The following is a 19,044-nucleotide window of genomic DNA, read 5'->3' as shown; positions in this document are numbered from 1 at the left end:
AAGCCCAGGGATTAGCCAGGAGGAGACGGATCACTCTGGCTGTCGAAGGGGATCCTATTGCGTTGAAAATCACTTTTCCCAGTGCACCCCGATCTGTGGTCTAAGTTTGTGTTTTAAGCTAAAAATCAAGGAAGTTACTTTTTCTAAGTTTATTTTTTAAAAAGCCTTAAAACAGTATGAGAGAGTGGGGGAATCCTGGTTTCTGGGCCAGCACTGCCACGTGTTGGCGTCCAGGGGGAGAAGGCTGTTAGGGGAGCCCTGGCCAAGCCCTCGGCTGTGAGTGTGACTTCCTGCTCAGTGGGTACCTGGGGTTCCCCAACTTCCCATTCGGCTCCGGGGAGCAGGTAGGAAAAGGGCCCTTCTTCTGGCACGCAGAGATGGCAGTGCTGCCTCTTGCCGCAGAGTCCCCCGAGGAGGCGGCGGGCGACCAGGAGTCGGAGGATGACCTCAGCGCCTCACGCACCTCGCTGGAGCGCCAGGCCCCGCACCGCGGCAACACCATGGTGCACGTGTGCTGGCACCGCAACACCAGCGTCTCCATGGTGGACTTCAGCGTGGCCGTGGAGGTAGGGCGAGACCCGAGCATGCGCGGCTGATGAGCTGGCCTGGACCTTCTGGGAACACAAGGTCCACCGTTTCTGGCCTCCATCTGGCCCCAGGCTGCCTATGTTGTTTTCTCTCGTTCTCCGGGCCATCTCCCCCATGTCCTCTTCTCTGGTGGAGTCAGCCTTAGAGTAGAGGCTGTCTCTGGGTGTCCGCGCAGAGAATTCTGGACGGACCACCCAGGTGCTGTGCTTACCACGCCCTGGAGCAGCCCCTGGAATCGGGTGCCAGGAGGCGGTGTGGTCTGAAAGTTGGTGCCAGCCAGGTCCACAGGGGATCTGGGTCATGGGAGAACCTGCGAGAAGCTGGCTCTGGGAGTTCCCTCAGAGTTGGCTTTGATTGGCTTTCCCCCATATCGCCACTGTGAACTTTCCCCATCCCCTAAGCGGCCTCCAGTCCAGGTCCATAATCCCTTCCCTTTCCGAACATGCCCAGCTCAGAAAGCTCTAAAACCACAAAGTTCTCTTCATATCTCATTGGCAGCAGAATGTGACCTGACCAGTCAGGGGGCTGTCAGTTGGTTCTGTGAGTGTCGTGTTTTAGTACAGAATCACTGTGTTTGATTCTGGGCTGTGGCCCCAGACCCCTCTACCTGGGGTGACAGAGTGCAGGCACAGGATTATCTTTCTGAAGCGTTCGAATTCCTGAATATGCCTGGCCCCAGAAATGTCATGTAAGAGACTGGGAGCCAAGAACAGTAGTTTGTTTGCTTTTTGAACCAGCAGTCTTGGAAACAGGCCAGTTTCGTTTTCGATCGGGATTCTCTGAGCTGCTTCTCTGGAAGTGACCTTCATCGTTCCACGGAACTGCTTTTGTTGAGTTTCCCTGCTGCAGATAATAATCTGAAACCCCTGCTTCCTCCTGAAAACATCTTTATCCTCAGGGGCTGTGTCCCTGCCACGTTGGTGGGGCTCCGCTTGCCATGAACCTTCCCTCTCTTCCATCCCCAGCAGGGGTGGACTTTCTCTCCCCTAGGGGCTCACTGTCCTCAGAGTCTCCCTCCCTTCACACTTCTACTGCATCCATTGGTAAAGTTGGCCAACTGGAGATTCCTTCCAGGGAGGCCATAAGTCTCAAGGTGTCAGGGGATCTTTCCAGCAAGAGGGAGCAGGGAAGAAGCAGTGACCATCTGATGCCCCCCCCCCCAAAAAACCTAATCAGAGCTGTTCTGTCCAGTTGAGCCCAGGGAAGCCAGGGGGCAGGGCAAGGTGTGGGAGTTTGGTGGGCTTAAAACCATCGTGCAGGCCCTTCAAGAATGCGGCCCAGACACAGCTTCTCGAGCCCGGCTCTTTGGGCGGACAGGCTGGCACAGGGGAGCCTCTGGTCGGGGTGGGTCAGCTGAGTGTCAGGGACCGGCCCGCACACTGTGGCCTACAGGTCAAATCCTGCCTGCCCAGACTGGTTACGGCCCGTCCACTAAGAACGGGGTTTCCCTTTTTTGAATGGTTGCTACAAGTATCTGATTTTACTTCTTAGCCCAAAAAACCTAAACTATTTGCTGTGTGTGGCCCTTTGAGGAAGTTTGCTGAGAGCTGCCACGCAGCAGAGCGACCCCCTGGGCACGTGTGGTCTGAAGATGGCAATGACAGACATAACCGTTCTGTCTCTGTAATGGGGATGATTGGGGGCAGGGTGGAGCTGAGCTGGCCTCCACAGAAAGTTCCTGGGCCAGGCAGGGCATGCTGGGCGCACAGCCGACGTGAGGGCTCTTGGTTCCTGTGGCTGCTCTAACAGTCTCACCAACTGCTTAACAATAGAAATTCACAGGGCTGGAGGCCTTAAGTCCAAGGTCAAGGTGGAGGCAGGGTTGGCTCCCTCTGGAGGCCATGAACAAAGATCTGTCGCAGGCCTCTCCTGGCTTCTGCCATGCTCAGCCTTCCCTCAGCTTGTGGACACATCACTCCAGTCTCTGCCTCCACCTCCCTGTGTATCTGTTAGAAAGTCCTCTTCCTATGAGGATGCCCGTCATTGGGATTGGGACCTACCCTGCTCAAGTATGACCTCATCTTAACTTGATGACATCTGCAGAGACCCTGTTTCTAAATAAGGCATTCACAGGTACTCTGGACTTGAATATATCTTTTGGAGTGGGACATAAGTCCGTCCACAGTAGGGATGGAGCAGCTGGGAACCAAGCAGAGGGAAGAGCAAAGGCCATCCTCCAAGAAGGCAGTCCAGGTGAGGGGGGCTGCTGACCTCCCCTGTCCAGGCAGCAGATGGAGAACTAGTCCAGGTTGGGGACTGACCCAAGGGTCAGCCACACAGACAAAAGGTTCAGGTTCTTGAGAGCACTGCTGACAAAGGGGGTGGGGGCAGAGCTCAGGGGCCATGGCACCTGAGTAGGAGACTGAAGTGGATATGGGAATGAAGCCCAGGGGTGCAGGGGTTCAGTGAGGGTGGCAACTTTGGAGGCCGCTAGGACAATGGGGAGCAAGGAAGGACAAGTGGATGCAATTATTAAGAACCAACTGGTCTCTAAAGATGGCAAGGCCAGAAGGACTTAGAGTCTATACCCTGGCATGTTCCAGGAGCATTTAAGGAGGCTGGCGTTAAGAGCCTCCTTGTGAACGTGCCTTGGGAAGAACACTGGCCTGGAACCTGACTCATTGGTAACTTGTGTCAACCACACTGTGGGATGGACTGTCTCTTGTTCCAGAGGTAACTGCATCTGAGAGAAAGGCTTTTTGGACTATCTGGAGGAATGTATTTGAATCGGTGTAAAAATATGAAGTAAAAGGAAAGGAGGATGTGCTACTGGCCTTCCCACCATACTAGACTCGCAGTCTTGTGTGTTGGTGCAAAAACATCAACCCCAACTCTGGCTGCCACCGTCCCCTGCTGGAACTCACCTCACCAGCTGCCACTCTTGGAAAGGCACAAGAAAACAGGGCACTCCATCTGCAGCACCACCAGCCCCCAGTCTCCCCATCGGACCGTGAGCAGCTCGAGGCTGGAGCCCTTCAAACTCAACTCCCGGCAGAGGGGGCCTTCCTTGAGAAAGCTTATTGGAGTAAATATGAGTTACTGGAGAGGCCCCAAAGGGGCAGAGTAGACACAGGGATATGTATTTTTAATTGTGGTGGGTTTGCCTGTTTAAACCACTTTGAAGTGAACGATTTAGTGGCAATAATTACACTCACAAGGCTGTGTGACCACCACCGTCCATTTCTCTCTGCTTTGGGGCTTCCTGGTAATGAGCTCCTGGCATGCCGAGGCCATGGAGGAGTCTTCATGTCCTCTGAGAGGTGACACTGAGGGGAATTTACAGCATCAGCAAGGCTATGCATACTCCACTCTGGGCATCCTCGCTCAGGAGCCCACAGGAGCTCTGGAGTTAAACTAAAATGCCTGCTTCTACCAGCATTCTCTCCTGGATGAGGTCCCTTTGGTGCAGGGGAGAGGATAGTCTGGAAGTACCGCGCGGACATCCAGTGTTCCAGCTGTGGCCACTAGGTGGCAGTTGGGAGCTGCTGGCACAGGGCTCAGGAGGGCATGTAGTTGAGGGTAATGGACCCTTTCCCTTGGAGACCTGAACCATTTGTCTCGCTATTCAGGAGGGCAGAAGTCCAGAAATCAAGGTGGCAGGAGGGCCAAGCTCCCTCTGAAACCTGCGTGGAAGGCAGCTGCCTTGTTTTGGGGCTTGTAGCTACATTCACCGCCGTGTGCCTCCAACATCTCTCTCCCTCCTCTTTTTTCATACAAGCGCATTAGTCATAGGGGATGACTGGCCTCTCTCCCTCCAGCATGGCCTCCTCACCAGTTACACGTGTGATGACCCCCGTCTCCAAACACAGTCACATTCTGAGGCACTAGGGGGTTGGGACTTCAAGGTATCTTTCAGGGACTGTAACTGAACCCATAACCGGTGACAAAAGTCAAAGCAGCTCCCCTCAGTCCACTTCCCAGGGGCTTCTCCCCTTACCGGGAAGAAAGGCATCTCAGTCACTCTCAGGAAGCCTGTTCTCAGACCCCCGGCCTGGGGGCCTAGTGCAGGGGGGCTGCCCAGCAATGCCACCGAGGGCCCCCAGGACTGTGACCAGGTTCTCCACTTGTGCTCCTCACCTGCCTGCTTGTCTTGCAGAATCAGCTGTCGGGGAACCTGCTGAGGAAATTCAAGAACAGCAATGGGTGGCAGAAGCTGTGGGTGGTGTTCACTAACTTCTGCCTGTTCTTCTACAAGTCACACCAGGTGCATGCCCGGGGGGGGAGAGCCTCACGGACCCTCACACACCCTCACACCACAGCTTTCCTCTGGAAGGAGGAAGACCTTCACCCCTGAGCCGCCCCACCAGGCGTGGAGGGCCACGGCCATCAGGACCCTCCACTCTAAGTGAAGGCTAACTGTTTCCACCGGGAGCGGGGCCGCGTGTCCGCTGGCGGGACAGGGAGCGGGGTGGATTCACCTATGGCTGAAGCACGGCAGGCCCACTACCGCATTCAGGCCCACACCGGTGGCCTTGGCTCCCAGAGTGGCTGCAGGCGGGAGGTTGCAGCCAGACTCAGCGCCCCCTCCTGTGCCCCCTTCCAGGACAATCACCCCCTTGCCAGCCTGCCTCTGCTGGGATACTCACTGACTGTCCCCTCGGAGGCCGAGGACATCCACAAAGACCACGTGTTCAAGCTGCACTTCAAGTCCCACGTGTACTACTTCAGGGCTGAAAGTGAATACACGTTCGAAAGGTAACTGTCCCCCTGCACAGGGCACCTGCAGGAAAAGGACACTCCTCTTCTGGGCAAAAGGCTTTCTCCCAAGCGAGTGAGTGGGTCGGGCCCCGCCCTGTCTTTACTGCCTACCAGGATGGGCTTGTCACCCCAACCCTGCCCGTTCCGAGCTGGCACAGATTAGTGAAGTTAGTTCACTGGGGACAGCACCAAGGTTTGAAACCAGGTTGGACACCTCCCCCAACCCCTAGAGCAGCGGTCCCTCAGCTCCATTGGTGCGAAGTGAGCCCAGGGCACAGCACTTCTCAAATGCGACCCAGGCTGGAAAACAGCTGGGAAGGCTGAACTTGAGGGCTGGGTTTACTGAAGCTGGGATCCTGTCGTGGTGCAGCAAGGGTCACGTGCCATTGCCGGGGAAGAGCCTGGCATTAGCGAATTTCAAAAGTGCTGCTCTAAGCACCACGAAGGCAGGAAGCTGGGCCCACCCAGCACTACTGACATTCTGGCTCAGATCATGCTTTGCTGGTGGGGCACCAGCTGTACCCCCTCCGTTGTGATAACCAGAAATGTCTCTGGATGGCCCCAGGGTATTTGAAAGTCACTGGTTACAAATGCTCAAGTATATAAAATGGAGCTCCCACAAAGCAGGGCGGGCTGCACCCTCTGGTCCTGAGAAGGACATAGCTCAGTTGCCAACAGCACCCCCCTCCCGGAACTTCTGCCGGGTCAGCGGTTCTCAAAGTGCATTCCTCTGATGTACCCGGAGGAACCCTTGGCCCCTGCTTTCATTTACTTGGGTGCTGGGCGTTCCTCTCAGGTCTCTTGTGCTGAAATGGCAGGACCATGTGTCAGGAAGCGGCTACAAGCAATGGACTCTCAGGGACCTGGGTTTCTGAACAGTGGTCCCTGACCGTCATGTTCTTGACTTAGGTGGATGGAGGTGATCCGAAGTGCCACCAGCTCTGCCTCCCGGGCCCACGTGCTGAGTCACAAAGAATCTCACATGTATTGATGGCAGGACACGTTTGTCGGTTTGTTCCGGCAGCGGCGCCTTTCCTGGAAGAAACCTCCTGTATTAATGAAGCCTAGTAAAATTAACACCTGTCTGGAAAACAAAAACGTGGTTTCCCAGCAACTCTCATCTGTCTCTGCAGAGCCGTTTTTCACCTTGTCTTTTCAGCTGTTAATCTCTCATCTGAATGGGACCTCAGCCGTCATTCTCTGGGTGGGCTGTCTTGAGCTTGTGCCAGTATTAAAACACTGTCATTAGTAGAGTGCCAAATGACATTTTCCCCTCCCCAACTGCACCTTAAAAGCAGTGTCAACACATCCATTCAACCGAAAGACAGGGCAAGTGCTCTTTTTCTTAGAAGATAAACTTTTGATTTCTAGGCTGCTGCATTTTAAAAAAATGGATTTTCCAGTGTTTGTGATACACGTGGCACAGTCTTAAGCAAATGAGATCATTTTCAGATTTCGTGTTTTTCTTCCCAATCTTTCTACTTTTATAAATGATAGAACGTTAGTAAGGTTTACATCTTTGATTAACAAGCAATTTGCAGGACCCCACATTCCACTCGGGGCTTGTGCTCCGGTGAAACGCTGGTTCCCAGACCTGCTGCTTGGCACAAGTTGACCAAATTGTGTGATGACTATTTACAAGCTGTAGCGGGCTGGCTTCCTGTCATGGGAGGTAGGCGGCCGGCGCACCCTCGGGACTATCAGTGTACTGTGCGTGGTGTGTCCGGTGAAGGTAGTAGCTGTGCTGTTTTGCTGTCTGTTTCATGAGCACCTCTGTGTCAGTGACCGGCCGTTTGTGAGCTGTGACGTCCACGCGGGTCTGGGAGCCTCCAACGGCCGCAGCTGCACAATGGGGCGTCGTCCTCCGGCTCCCGTCCCCTTCCCTCGAGCTCCCGTGACTGTGGTTTGGAACTGCACCCTCCATAGTGGTAGATACCGTGCCCATCTCCAGAACTGTTCTTTTCTCCTTATACTCATTCCCCCGGACCTGGGGTATGGACCGTAGGACACTGCACATCCTTAATAGTCGGACAACACAGGGAACAGGGTCCAGTAACCGCTGGGCCTGCCAGTCAAAATCCATTTGCCTCTTCTCTGTGGGGAGTGGGTGGCTGCTGGTCCCTGCGTTTTGTTAAGCCCTTTCTGATGCAGACCCCAGAGGGGGTGACCCCCACCACCACACTTCCCTTCCCCGAGACACACAGGGCAACCCCGACTGTGGAGCCGTGACCGGCACACGTGGAAACGGCAATACACAAATGGATGAGTAGCTTGAGATGTGTTAATCATTTGCCTTACAATATGTACCAGATGGTTCTACGTACTAACAAAAGGGAATAAAAATACCTCACGCCACAATCCAGCATATTGAAGTTTTAAGGCAAAACCACCAACCTTGTCTCTTGTCTTTAATCGCATCTAATGCGGGTGCGTCAGGGAGGGGCGGTGGGCTGGTCACTGCTGGGCGAGTGTCAAAGAACAGAAGCAGCTGCTCAGGGAGACCGACAACGTGTCTGGGAAACTTGCATTTTAGTTCCCCTGCTGCTTCAGCCTGGGGAAGCAGAACTAGGAGGCTGACCGTCCAAGGGGACAGAAGACAAGGGGAGAGCCCAGTGGGCAGCGAGGGGCTCCCTCTGCTTTCTGAAAAGGGCCCTGAGGCTCCTCCCACACCTGGGGGCCAGAGCCCTGGGGCTGGGAAGCATCTGTCCCCAGTCCCCAAACAGCTGAAATGGCAAAATCAAATTCTCCCTGCAGAAGTCACACCTGTCACACAACTTACTACAAGACCCCATCTGCTGCTCCCGTCCGTGACTCACACCCGTGTTCCCCTGCAACTTCAAAGAAAACCTAAGTCCAAATCATGTGGGTAATGTAGACCAAGCTGCCAGAAACACAGGGAGTTTTAGAGATACCCTGTCTCAGTCCATGCAGGCTGCTGTAACAAAAATACCATCGATTGGGTGACTTATAAACAACCAATTTCTCTCACAGTTTGGGAAGTCCAAGATCAGGGTGGCAGATTCAGTGTCTGGTGAGGGTCCACTTCCTCGTTCATAGACGGCCATCTTCTCTCTGTGTCCTCATGTGGCGTAAGGGATGAGGGGTCTCTGTGAGATCAGGGCGCTAATCCTAGTCCTGAGGGCTCTACCCTCACGACTTCATCACCCCAAAGACTCCCACCTCCTGACAACAGCACACAGGGGCTTAGGGTTTCAACATATAAATTGGGGGGGGGGGCATGGGACACAACACCACAAGACATCTATTCCCTCAACACACAGAAGTAATTGTTTCTGGGAACTTTACTGACCCCTGCATGATAGACCCTGTACTTAAGAACACACCTTGCAGCACGCCCCAGTTATCGCCATATTTTATAGCAGAAATACACACACCATGTTCTCAAGGAAGAAAGTATAAAAATGCTGATAAACAGACCATGTTTTGCCAAAAGATAAAATGCTGCATAAAAGAACCGAACCAAATTGGAAAATAAAAGACCAATTGGAAAATAAAACCGTCCAATTCAGAAGGTGTGTGGCACTTGGGTACAGGGAGACCATCACAAGACTGAGTGTTGCAGAGCCAGGGCCCCCAAACCACACCGGTAGCCACCTCGTTTCGTGCAGCCAGCCAGACACGAAAAGACAACTTCAAAAAGGTGTAAACAGCCAGTCAGCCCAATGCCTCCACTTCCAAAAGGCTGTCATGCCTGACTGAAGTCCCCCGCCACCTGCAGTGGAGGCAGATAAGGCACAATCTACTGGGGTTTAGCATCGGAGGCTTCCGAGTGTGAGGCAACTCCCCTTGAATGCCAAGTTCACAGGTCTGGCTGCACACCAACAGTGGTTCAACTGCCCGCAGTGGGTGCTGTTGTAGCCCTGGTACCTGGTCTGTCTTTTAAGAAAGGACCCGGAGTGGACAAATGCTAGCCTCCTTGGCTAAACAAGATGCCCTTAAAAACACATCAGCTGATTCTGTTTGTCTACAGCAAGTAACAAACCAGGAGAGACTGTATGCGGCGGTGCTCCACTTTCAAACGCCATTCAAATCAAGTCTTCCCCAAGAAGCTTCATCAACAGAAGCCATTTCCGTAAACTCAGTAACGTGCCGCTGTGTCAGACAGTGCCGTGTGCTCTCACCGCCCAGCCGACACACAGCATCTACTAACCGTTCGCACCACTGTGTGGTTGGAATCCAGTCTACGGTCCGTGTAACCGCTCCTCCTGCTTGAGGCTGGCATCGGCATCAGGTCTGGACACTGCTGCCCACGCGCACATCTGGAACGGAAAGCTGCCGTCCACGTGGGCTCTGCAGGACGAGCTGCACGTGTGGGGAGATCAGCTTCGTTTCCCTGAGGGAGTCTTTCTCCAGCCACAGACAGAACTCACCTTTGGCTTCTGCTCACACAGGGACACAAACAGCTCCCTCACACAGAATACTCTCCCAAACACAACACGAAACATTCTCAGTTTTTACCATTCAACTTGAACAGTCCTGCTGCAAAAAAACATGCACAGGAATGAGCAATTTGGTTCTATTTCCTCTAAGCAAAATGTATCCCTTATAGAAATTAATGCCAACCCAAATCTACTTGCAATTTAAAAAGCACAGCTTACTTTAAGAGTTTAAAAACTAGACTCCATTCCAGTAACAATCTCAGCAAAAACCACCCACTCAAACATCTCTGGCTCAGGCCTTTGTCCTCCCCCGTCACTGAGCCAGATGACTGACCTTCTGTCCCCAGTAACTTCCCTGTTTCCAAAAATCCTTTCTTTGTATTCCCCATCAGGAACTACTACTCCAACAAGTCATGACAGTGGTTCACATCAACAAATAAGAGAGGCTGCCACACGTACTCGAGTCAGGGCAGAACTGCTTCGAGAACTCTATTTCCCATCCCAGGGACCCAGGGACCACCAACCCCCGTGGAAGGCAAGCAAGACCCTGCCACAAGCCAAGAAAAATACAGACCCTGAGCTGACAAACCAGCGGACAACAAAGCAGCCCTCCATCGAGGTCCCTAGGAAGACAGAGCAGTTTCACAAAAATCAGCAAAATTCACCCATTCCTTCTCAGGACCATTTTTTAAAGTTGCAGAGGGAGCTGACCGGGACATGGAGCACTGTGAACGTAGGCACTCCTTCCTGGTGCCACACACACACACACACACACACACACACTCGGCAGGTACACTGCCCTTGCAAGAGTCACGTTCCAAGAAGAGGGTGCAAAATAAGTGTGTTACAAAATTTATTTGTGTAAGCATTCAGACATTTTTAGGTGGGAAAGATGATATGCAGATTTCACTACAAGGTGCAACAGAAAATCATACTGAAAGGACGCACAGCTGGCGCACAACTGGCAGTGGCACGATTCCAAACAAATGTCAGACGAGAGAGAGAACGCTTCGTTGGGGAGAAATTTAAAAATAATAATTTAAAGCTTCATGAGGCAAGGTATGTTCCAATTTAAAACACTAAGAAATAGTACCATCGATGAAAAAAGAAATCAACTTCTAAGTGTACCAAAAGGGCAAACAAGAGGAAAATTTGCATCGGCTGAGGTACAAATATAGGAGTGTTCCACGAGAGGGGCATTAATTATTATTAATGGCAAACCCTGCAAATACAAAATAAAATCCAAATCACTGGTCACATAATTCAAAATTTACATGTAATAAAGGCAAGGCAATAGACTCAAGTTATGGCCTGTCGAATATTTACTCCACTGACATTATCTACAGAAGCACTTGGCCAATTTGTACACAGTGATTCCTATGCACGCCAAAAGGGGTTCCGTAAAAATGACACTATATACAATCTGTACACTGACCCACCAGAGCGGTTCTCCGTCTCCCGGGGAGGGGGAGTCATCGACTTAAAGCAGGATACCTGAGGTTTCATTTCTTCAGTTGCCTTATCATAATCCCAAATATACATTTCAGGGCTTATTTTTTTGTTTTTAAAGACACTTTCCTTGATATGTGCACTACGGTTAAAATTAAAAACAAGAAAAATAAAATAATCGCTGGAAGGAGCTGCCCCTCCCCGCCCCACCAGGAGACGTCGTCAGGCCGAGGCCAGCGAGGGGCCACGTGGCCGGGCCGGGCGACCTCGCCGGGCGCACGGCCCCCCAAGGGCGCGCCTCTTCAGCGGAGTCAGCAAAGGCTCTCATTGACTTTTAAGAAGGAGGATGAAGAGGAAAACAAGGAAAAACAAAACCCCAAACGCCAAAGGAATTTCAGTGGGACGAAGTTCCTCCACCACTGAGAGAGTATCTAGGAAAAAACAGACAGAAGGAAATAAATGTCATTTCTCTAAATTAAAAATATTAACTTGCAAAACTTCAAACAATAACTGAAATCCTACTTTCTATAGGCAACCCCAAGTCGCAAACAAATTAAGCAGCACAAGTCCAGTTATCGCATAAAGAATTCATAAAAATTAAGAAAATCATGATTCCAGCACTAAAAACTTCTCACAGATAAGTTAACAAAAACTAACAATGTGCGAAGCCTCCCAAGAGAGAGGAAAAAAGAGAGGTGAGTAAAGTAGTTACTGACATACCTTTACTTACAATCAGTTTTTAAAAACCAGAAAATCAGTAACACCCAATGACCCGTAAGATCCCTGGGAGGCATGCCATGCCGGTTTGAGGATCTGTGCGAGACCCTTTGTGACCACAGAAACAGTGGTGCTTAGCAGTTCACGTAATTCGCTTCCTAGAACCGTTTCCTACATTTTTTGTAATTATAATAAGTAAGCGGCAATTCCGATGTCCAACAATAGAGAAATGGTTAAGTAAATTAAGCAAGCTCAGTGAAATAACACAACTGCAGACATGTTTAAGTCTAATGAACAATATACACGGATAAGAAGTGAACACAAAATCACACGCGTGCAGGTTCACCCGGTGACTCGTCCACAGCAATGGAAGGCCACCCACCAACACCACGACGACGGCCACGGGGCTAGAGAGGTGGGACGGGCATGCTCTTCCGCTCCCCAGTATCTCCACACAACTATCTTTGGAATACAAAAAAATGCGGGGAAGGTCCCTTCATGGCCAAATTCCCTGAGTCACAGGAGATGGCTGAGGACGAGTTTCTGGAAACTCACTGCAGACAGTCCAAACTAGAGCTCCTCTTTGAAGGAGTTTAAAATACAGGGCACTCGTCCAGAGAACAGACCAGAAAAGCACTTCAGCCACAGACCCCGAAACTCATTTTTCAAGAAATGCAAATGCCTAAGTCACAGGAGGAGCTGGTGCCACACACAGGGACCCACATGTCAGTTCAAACTAAGACACACATGAACCTCTGAAAACTCATCCGACAAAAGCTGGTGCTCCCGTTTCCAAGGCGTCCCCGGGAGTGACGCTTCTGGGAGCAAAGTGGGTGTGTGGTGCAAGCAGCAGCCCCTGTGGAAGGGGACACACGGGGAGAGCTCGGAGGGCCTGAAAGGGACCAGACGGGGACAAACCCCCCAGAGCACGGTCATCTGGTGGCTGAGGAGATGGTCACATGTCCTTAAGGACAAGAGAGAACTGGAGGGAATGGGAAGCAGAGTGGGAACAGCGAGCCGACGGCGGGCAGCTTGTCTGTGTCCCGTGGGAAACGCGACACCCGGGAAGTGGCGCGTTCACACGGACTCAGGCGGCTGACTGTGAAGCACACCGACTGCAAAGACTGAGCCCCACAACGGAGGCCAAAGGCCTGACTGGTGACCATCTACGCTGATGGCATTCTGAGATAAGATTCTGAAGCAGTGGGTTAAGAAATACATTATTAAAACAAATTTTACGTGTTCCTTTTTTTAAAAACCATTTTTTAACGTGACTACTAGAAAATGTAAAACCACACGTGTGCCTCGCGGTGTCCTTCTATTGGACAGCGCCGGAAAAGATCGCCATATATGCCAACTAGAGGAAGGGAACAGAGACACGGATCAGTTAAACCCGCACAGGCCACCGCAGCCACACCACCTGTGCCCGCAGCTGCGGGGAAATCGAGCCACATGTAGACGTTGTCAGTAACAACTTCAGGCAATTCGGGACAACATGGAAAATGTCTGTCCTAAGAGCGACACCACAAACGCAAGAAACAAAACTAAAGTCAGCACCAGTTTCTGCTCTGGTTCTACGTGTTTGACTTAAAGGATTTTTTTAATGAGAAATAAATGCCGCCGGAATGAGGTGTGGAGTGGTACCAAGTTTCTTGAGAAATCAGAAAAATGGACCACTATTAATTAACAGGAGAAAGTCTATGTGGTACCGTCACAGGATAAAACATTCAAGGGGTGTTATAACAAAGCTGTTAGAAATGTGATTCACACGTACTGGATGGACACATAAATGTGGTAAAAACAACGTGTGGGAGAGCATATGGGAGACGTTTTAATTCTATTTTCCTTTATTCCTGTAATTTGTTGTATGAAACGTGGGAAGGAGGAGGGGTGTTACCCAAAACGCAGACCTAACTCCTTCAAGTGCCTCAAAATTGAAGGTAGTCGAGTACACAGTCCTTACTCTCTAGCCTAGAGGTGAGAGCAGGTTGGGATCATCTTACGAGGGAGCCTGAGCTCCGGAGAACAAATCTGCAGGGTCAGGACTGAGATTTCTGAGTCCCACTTTAGAGGGACCCCTCACAGGGCGGCAGGCAGCCCCTTCAATCACCACTTCCACACGGCAGAAGTGACCCCACAGGCCCCAAACTGCTCTATATGCTGGCAAGTCAACATCTCAGAAAAGACCGGAGACACTCGCTCTTAATTCTCGTCCAGCCCAGCCGTTCTTTGGAAGGGGCTCAGCAGCTGGGACAATTCACCGGGAAGGTCAATACACGCCTGGGGTTTGGGTAAGAGAGAAAGGTGTGGAGTGTGGAGAGCTCGGGCTGCTGGACAGTACACCCCTACTCTCTCCAAACACCCCTAAATGACCGCACACTGGTGACCTCCTACACAGGGAGGCTCCTCAAACATGCTTGAGATAGCAGGCGGGGGTCCGATCAGCACCCCCACTTCCTCCTACTCACCCTGGAGCACATGGCACCAGGCCCACTGGTGGGGACAGGGAACTCCCTGCCACCGAGACAAGGCTTCCTGAAAACAGGCAGAGCTGTGAACAGGCAGAGTCAAGCCAAACAAAAGAGCACAGTGAACTCACTGAGTCCCAACTTCCAGCGTTTCTGGACACCTGACTTTAAAGCATAAAACCCAATGGAGAGTTACAGACATCTGGCTCTGGGTGCACTCCTCTGGCTGCTCATGAGGTCACCAGGAGAGCAGGCAGGTGTCCTAAAACCATCCTGTACTTATGTGACAACAGCTACAACCTCAAAGTTCTGGGGTCCTTCCCAGCAGCTTCCAGATTCAAATGGTTCACCCACATTGACTTCTCAAATTCAGAAAAGTCTCCTCTCACTGGGTCCTGCCTCCACCCTGTGGCCTGGGAGGGCACAGGCACAGGCCGGAGCAAAGTGCCAAAGTGACTGCTGCAGAGCCACCAACTCCCCCACCCCCGCCACCTGTCCCCACAGCACCCACCTCTGCAGCCGCTGCACAAGCTGGGCCACCATGGTGTCGGAGATGCCAGGGCTGGCCTCCTCTGCCAAGTAGATGGCCCCGCGCAGCTCTTCTATGGACCCCAGGTGGCCTCCGCACGCCTGGCTCTTCTCCTTCAGCTGAAAACACACAGACATGGACAACAGCATGACACACCTGACCACAGGAAGGATGGCAACTGTCTCAGCAGTCACACGCCGTGCGGCCCGGTCACCTCGGCTCCCTGGAGGCTGAGAGCACTAAGGCGAGGAAAGGGCCTGAGTCGAACCGAGGTCACTCCCTTCACCAGGGAAGGACACAGACGACCAGCTTCATGTGCACCTTCTCAGAAGGGGATCCCGGCAGCTGCCCTCTGCTTTCTTTTTCCATTTCCCCCGCATCTCACACCAGAAAAGCCCTCTGGTCTCCCCACTGAAGCTGCATGCGCACCTCCCAACGCTCATCCCCTGAGGTGAATGAGCTTCAGCCCCCAGGGAGAGTGCCTTTGGGGGCTAGAGTCCTGCCAGAATGTTTCATTTCATGTAAATGAGCAGTAGCCCTAAATCCTGCGAGTCCTCCGTGTCCCTCTCAGCACGCTGTTCCCACAGGAAACCCTGACTGTCCTCAGGCAGCTCTTGTCTTTCTGGGATGCGCCCCGAACACGCCAGGTGGAAGGGGGGCTGCTCTGGCCAGCACGCAGCACCAAGGGACCCAGAGCCGCTGGAACCAGCTCCCTTAGCGGCCGTGGGGACCACCGACCTGGCCTCCCCTCGGGAGCCCCTCCTCCATCTCATCTTCAGGAAACAGTGCACAGAGCACTCAGCCGTGGCCTCTCAGGCCGTTGGGACCACATGCCATTATCCCCGGCTTCTCCCCTCTCCCATCTACAGGGACAGACAGGGACAGACAGGAACCAGAAGGCCGTCTGCTCAGCACCTCCCAAAGCGTCTGTCCCCGAGTCCCACCCTGTGTGTCACCAGACATGACACAGTCAACCTGGAGACGTCTGTCTGGGACTCCCCACACCCCATAACGTTAACAACGAATCACAACAGGCTTCCCAAGTCCCGAGCTGCCCCCGCTCTGCTCCCTCCCACCTCCTGCAGCTACCTCCTCACCGCCTGCCCACCTGGCCTCCAACGCTGCGGGAGGCCCCGCCCCCTGGAGGCTGCGGCTGGGCTCCGCCCCACCCCCACCTGAGGGAGCCCCGCTGAGGGAGTATTACACAAACGATGCACTCTCAACACTCTGAACATGAGGTTAGCAAACAATAAAAACACACAGGAAGAGATGCCTTTGAGTCTACCTTTAGCACAGCTGAAAAAAATCAAAGTATTATTATACTTAGATTAGCTCATTAATTCTGAATAATGACTTCAGAATAGCTTTTTTCCATGTGCCCAATAAAAAACAGACGGCTTCAGACAAACGAGAAAACCTGTGCCGTTTTCCCGAACCGCCTGACTGATCCCAGTAAAGTGTGAGGTCAGGGTCGTAGGAAAGCAAAGGAGCCTCCGGAAAACCTGAAGGGCTAATGGCCCAAAGAAGCTAACCAAGCGTGAAACGGGGTCCCATGGGCGTCCCAGGAAGAGCGGAGGGCCTAGAAAAACCAGCTGAGGCTGCGGGCAGAGCGACACAGGCCTCCGCCTGCCCTGCAGCCGTCACCTTCCCACCTGGACCCGGTGTAGTCGGTGGTTTCAACCCACACGCCAGGCTCCAGCCACTGCCCACCAGCTGAGCCCTGACTCGCCAGGCTGGAAGGGCTGGAGGCACCACAGGCCAAGCTGAGCAAAGGGATGAGACCGTGGGCGGCCTCCCTTCCTACCGTAGACCACCCACCTCCAGCCCAAGAGCCCTGTGCTCCAGCTGCCCTGAGAGCCCTGCGTCACCACCCAAACAAAAGGCACTGAGTGACTCATTCCGAATTATCTTAAAAGGCAGCCTGAGCCCGGAAAGGGGCACAGAAAAATGACAGAAAGTGGTATTTCCAACCTATTTTCCATTAGCTACTAACAGAGAAAGGATAACGTTCATCTTCATGAAACCCACTCGAAACATCTCCACGTGTAGTCGGCATATACGTACTTAGGGGAGTGGGGGCCTGAGAGGGGACAGGTGGGGCAGTCAGTCATGGAACGGGGAACAGTGGCTGCTCACCTAGCAGTCCGGGGGCCCTGCGGGGCAAGGTGACTACCCAGGAAACACAAGGACTTAAGGGACTCCAATGTGTCCTTTAAAGTAAAAATCCACTTTCCACATCTCCATACATACATCTGTCTGAGGCAGAGAGAGGCTGCACTCAACTAGGTTTTGTAGAAAGCAGCACAACTGAAGCCAAAATCGCCTGGGGAACATAAGGACTGGGGTTGGTCACTGGCGTCCCATGTGTACACTCCCAGCAGTGGCACAGCGACACGTCCCAGGAGAGGGTGGACAGAAGACGGCCCCAGGGAAAGCAGGAAGCACTCGTGGAAGGCCGAGCCCCACCCCGGCTGGGCTCTAGGAGCACAAGGCACCCTCTCCGCCCACGTGTGCCAGCTGCTCCTATTACCCCAAATCCCACGGCCACACTGTCACAGAGCGAGTGCCCCCGTCCCCACTTCTTCCCCTCAAACCTCCCCCAAAAAGTCAATCGGGTATCTTACCTCTGCAAATAGAGGAGAAATAATCGTAGATAAACACTGAGAGAAAGGCCTCTTTGGGATGTCTTTCATCTTGGGGGAGAAAAAGGTAATTAGAAAAACGTAACATTCACACTTGCAATAATTCAATGAACTTAGACATGCGTTTGCCGTAACACCTGAGTAGGGCCACGGAGCACCGCCCCAAGTGCAAGGGCACTGGGGGGCCGGGAAGGGCGCCGCTGACTGGGCCCTGCAGGTGACAAAGGCCTGGGAACGGGGCTCCGGCCGGCGCTGGCTGCGGCAAGTGGCCGCCACAGGGCTGCCTGTTTTCTCTCCTCAGCCTCCATGTGAACACAAAGTGATCCAACCTGCTTCTCAAAGCAGGCCTGGTGGGATCACCAGGGCACACAGCCACCGGTCTGCATGGCCTCAGAGAAACTACACCACTGCCTGTGCTTTAAAAAGATCCTAAAAATATAGCTTTTCATAAACTGAAACAGGCACAAAACCAATTCATCAAAATTAAATTTTACTTAAGTACCAAAAGCAGTATTTACTTTTAAGACTCCTTAAATAGAACTTAATCCCAAAATTATGGTGCCTGTATGAGTAACATCAATATTCAACAGACAGAGTCCCATCAAGAGAGCTAGAAAGTCATTTCAAATGTGAAACCCGCCTCCCTCCGCCCCGCACTGTACGTCCAAGTGTCAGGAAACGCTGATCTGACAGCAACGCCGGAGAGAAATCAGCACTGCAGAGCAGACCCAAGTCCAGACTCGCGGGTCTGACTCGCTGGGTAGTCAGACAGAACATAATCTCTTGATCTGCCAATTCCGACAGCAGAATTCCACAACAAGCTGCCATGAGGGACCACAAAGCCCACGGAAAACAGCAGGCTTCACACAAAAATGACTCCAAGATGCTGCTGACTGATGACAAGTGTTAGCCACTCTAGATGAGCAAACATACCTTATTTCTTTCTAAATCCGATGGCTGAAGAGCTCCGTTCTCAAGACTCTTTGGATCTTTCTCCCGGATGGTGAAGATCCAGTCCCCAGAGTCGCTGCCTCCGGATGCTTGGCTGTCTGTGTCCGTTTCCCTTAACACAGAAATCTGGGTGAATCCAGGGGCAAGGGTAGGGGATGGATGACGGGGTCCCACTTCATGGGGAGACCCGCCAGCCTTAGCCCACCTTCCCCACTGAGCATCAACGCCACCCAGCAGCCCGTGCCTGGGCTCCTGCCTCACCCCCATGCTCCACACCAGCTCCCATCTTTTCCACCCCCACCAGTCCCTCCTGGGCTGCAGAAGCCGACCTTGCCTCGCGCCTCAGAGGAGAGACCCTGTGAGAACATGGTTCCCGAAACTTCCCCCAGAGCCAGTGGCCCCCATGCCATCCCTCCCAGAATGGATGGAAGTATCTCTTCTCCAGAACAATCCTCCTCTCCTGCCCTCCACTCTCTTGGACCTTGACTTCTCTCCCTTTAGGGTTCTTCCCCCTCAACACCTCCACTCATACCCCTTCTGCTCACTCCGTGCCCCTCCCTCCCTCGGCCACAGTGCCTGGATGCACTCACTCCACCATCCCT

At 52.7% G+C, this 19,044-nt stretch overlaps 2 protein-coding genes across 6 annotated transcripts in view; one reads left to right on the top strand and one right to left on the bottom strand.

Moving 5' to 3' along the window:
- The window catches only part of FARP1 (FERM, ARH/RhoGEF and pleckstrin domain protein 1), a 277,276-nt gene extending 269,601 nt beyond the window's left edge, over window positions 1–7,675 (top strand). For 4 of the 5 annotated variants that reach the window (XM_064493014.1, XM_031466240.2, XM_031466236.2 and 1 more), the window contains exons 24-27: window positions 376–566; window positions 4,685–4,792; window positions 5,132–5,283; window positions 6,196–7,675. In XM_064493014.1, coding sequence (XP_064349084.1) covers window positions 376–566; window positions 4,685–4,792; window positions 5,132–5,283; window positions 6,196–6,277 — 533 coding nt within the window. In that variant the 3' untranslated portion in view covers window positions 6,278–7,675. The remainder of the gene's footprint in view (window positions 1–375; window positions 567–4,684; window positions 4,793–5,131; window positions 5,284–6,195) is intronic. The other variant, XM_064493015.1, reaches the window with a different exon arrangement.
- Window positions 7,676–10,522: 2,847 nt separating this feature from the next.
- The window catches only part of STK24 (serine/threonine kinase 24), a 93,140-nt gene continuing 84,618 nt past the window's right edge, over window positions 10,523–19,044 (bottom strand). The window contains exons 8-11 of the mRNA XM_031466241.2: window positions 18,425–18,554; window positions 17,474–17,542; window positions 14,832–14,968; window positions 10,523–11,566 (exon numbers count right to left, since the gene is read on the bottom strand). Coding sequence (XP_031322101.1) covers window positions 11,530–11,566; window positions 14,832–14,968; window positions 17,474–17,542; window positions 18,425–18,554 — 373 coding nt within the window. The 3' untranslated portion in view covers window positions 10,523–11,529. The remainder of the gene's footprint in view (window positions 11,567–14,831; window positions 14,969–17,473; window positions 17,543–18,424; window positions 18,555–19,044) is intronic.

This window comes from Camelus dromedarius, chromosome 13, assembly GCF_036321535.1.
Source record: "Camelus dromedarius isolate mCamDro1 chromosome 13, mCamDro1.pat, whole genome shotgun sequence".
Classification (NCBI taxonomy): domain Eukaryota; kingdom Metazoa; phylum Chordata; class Mammalia; order Artiodactyla; family Camelidae; genus Camelus; species Camelus dromedarius.
Note: the sequence above shows the minus strand (reverse complement) of the source record. Positions and strands in the feature narration are given on the sequence as shown.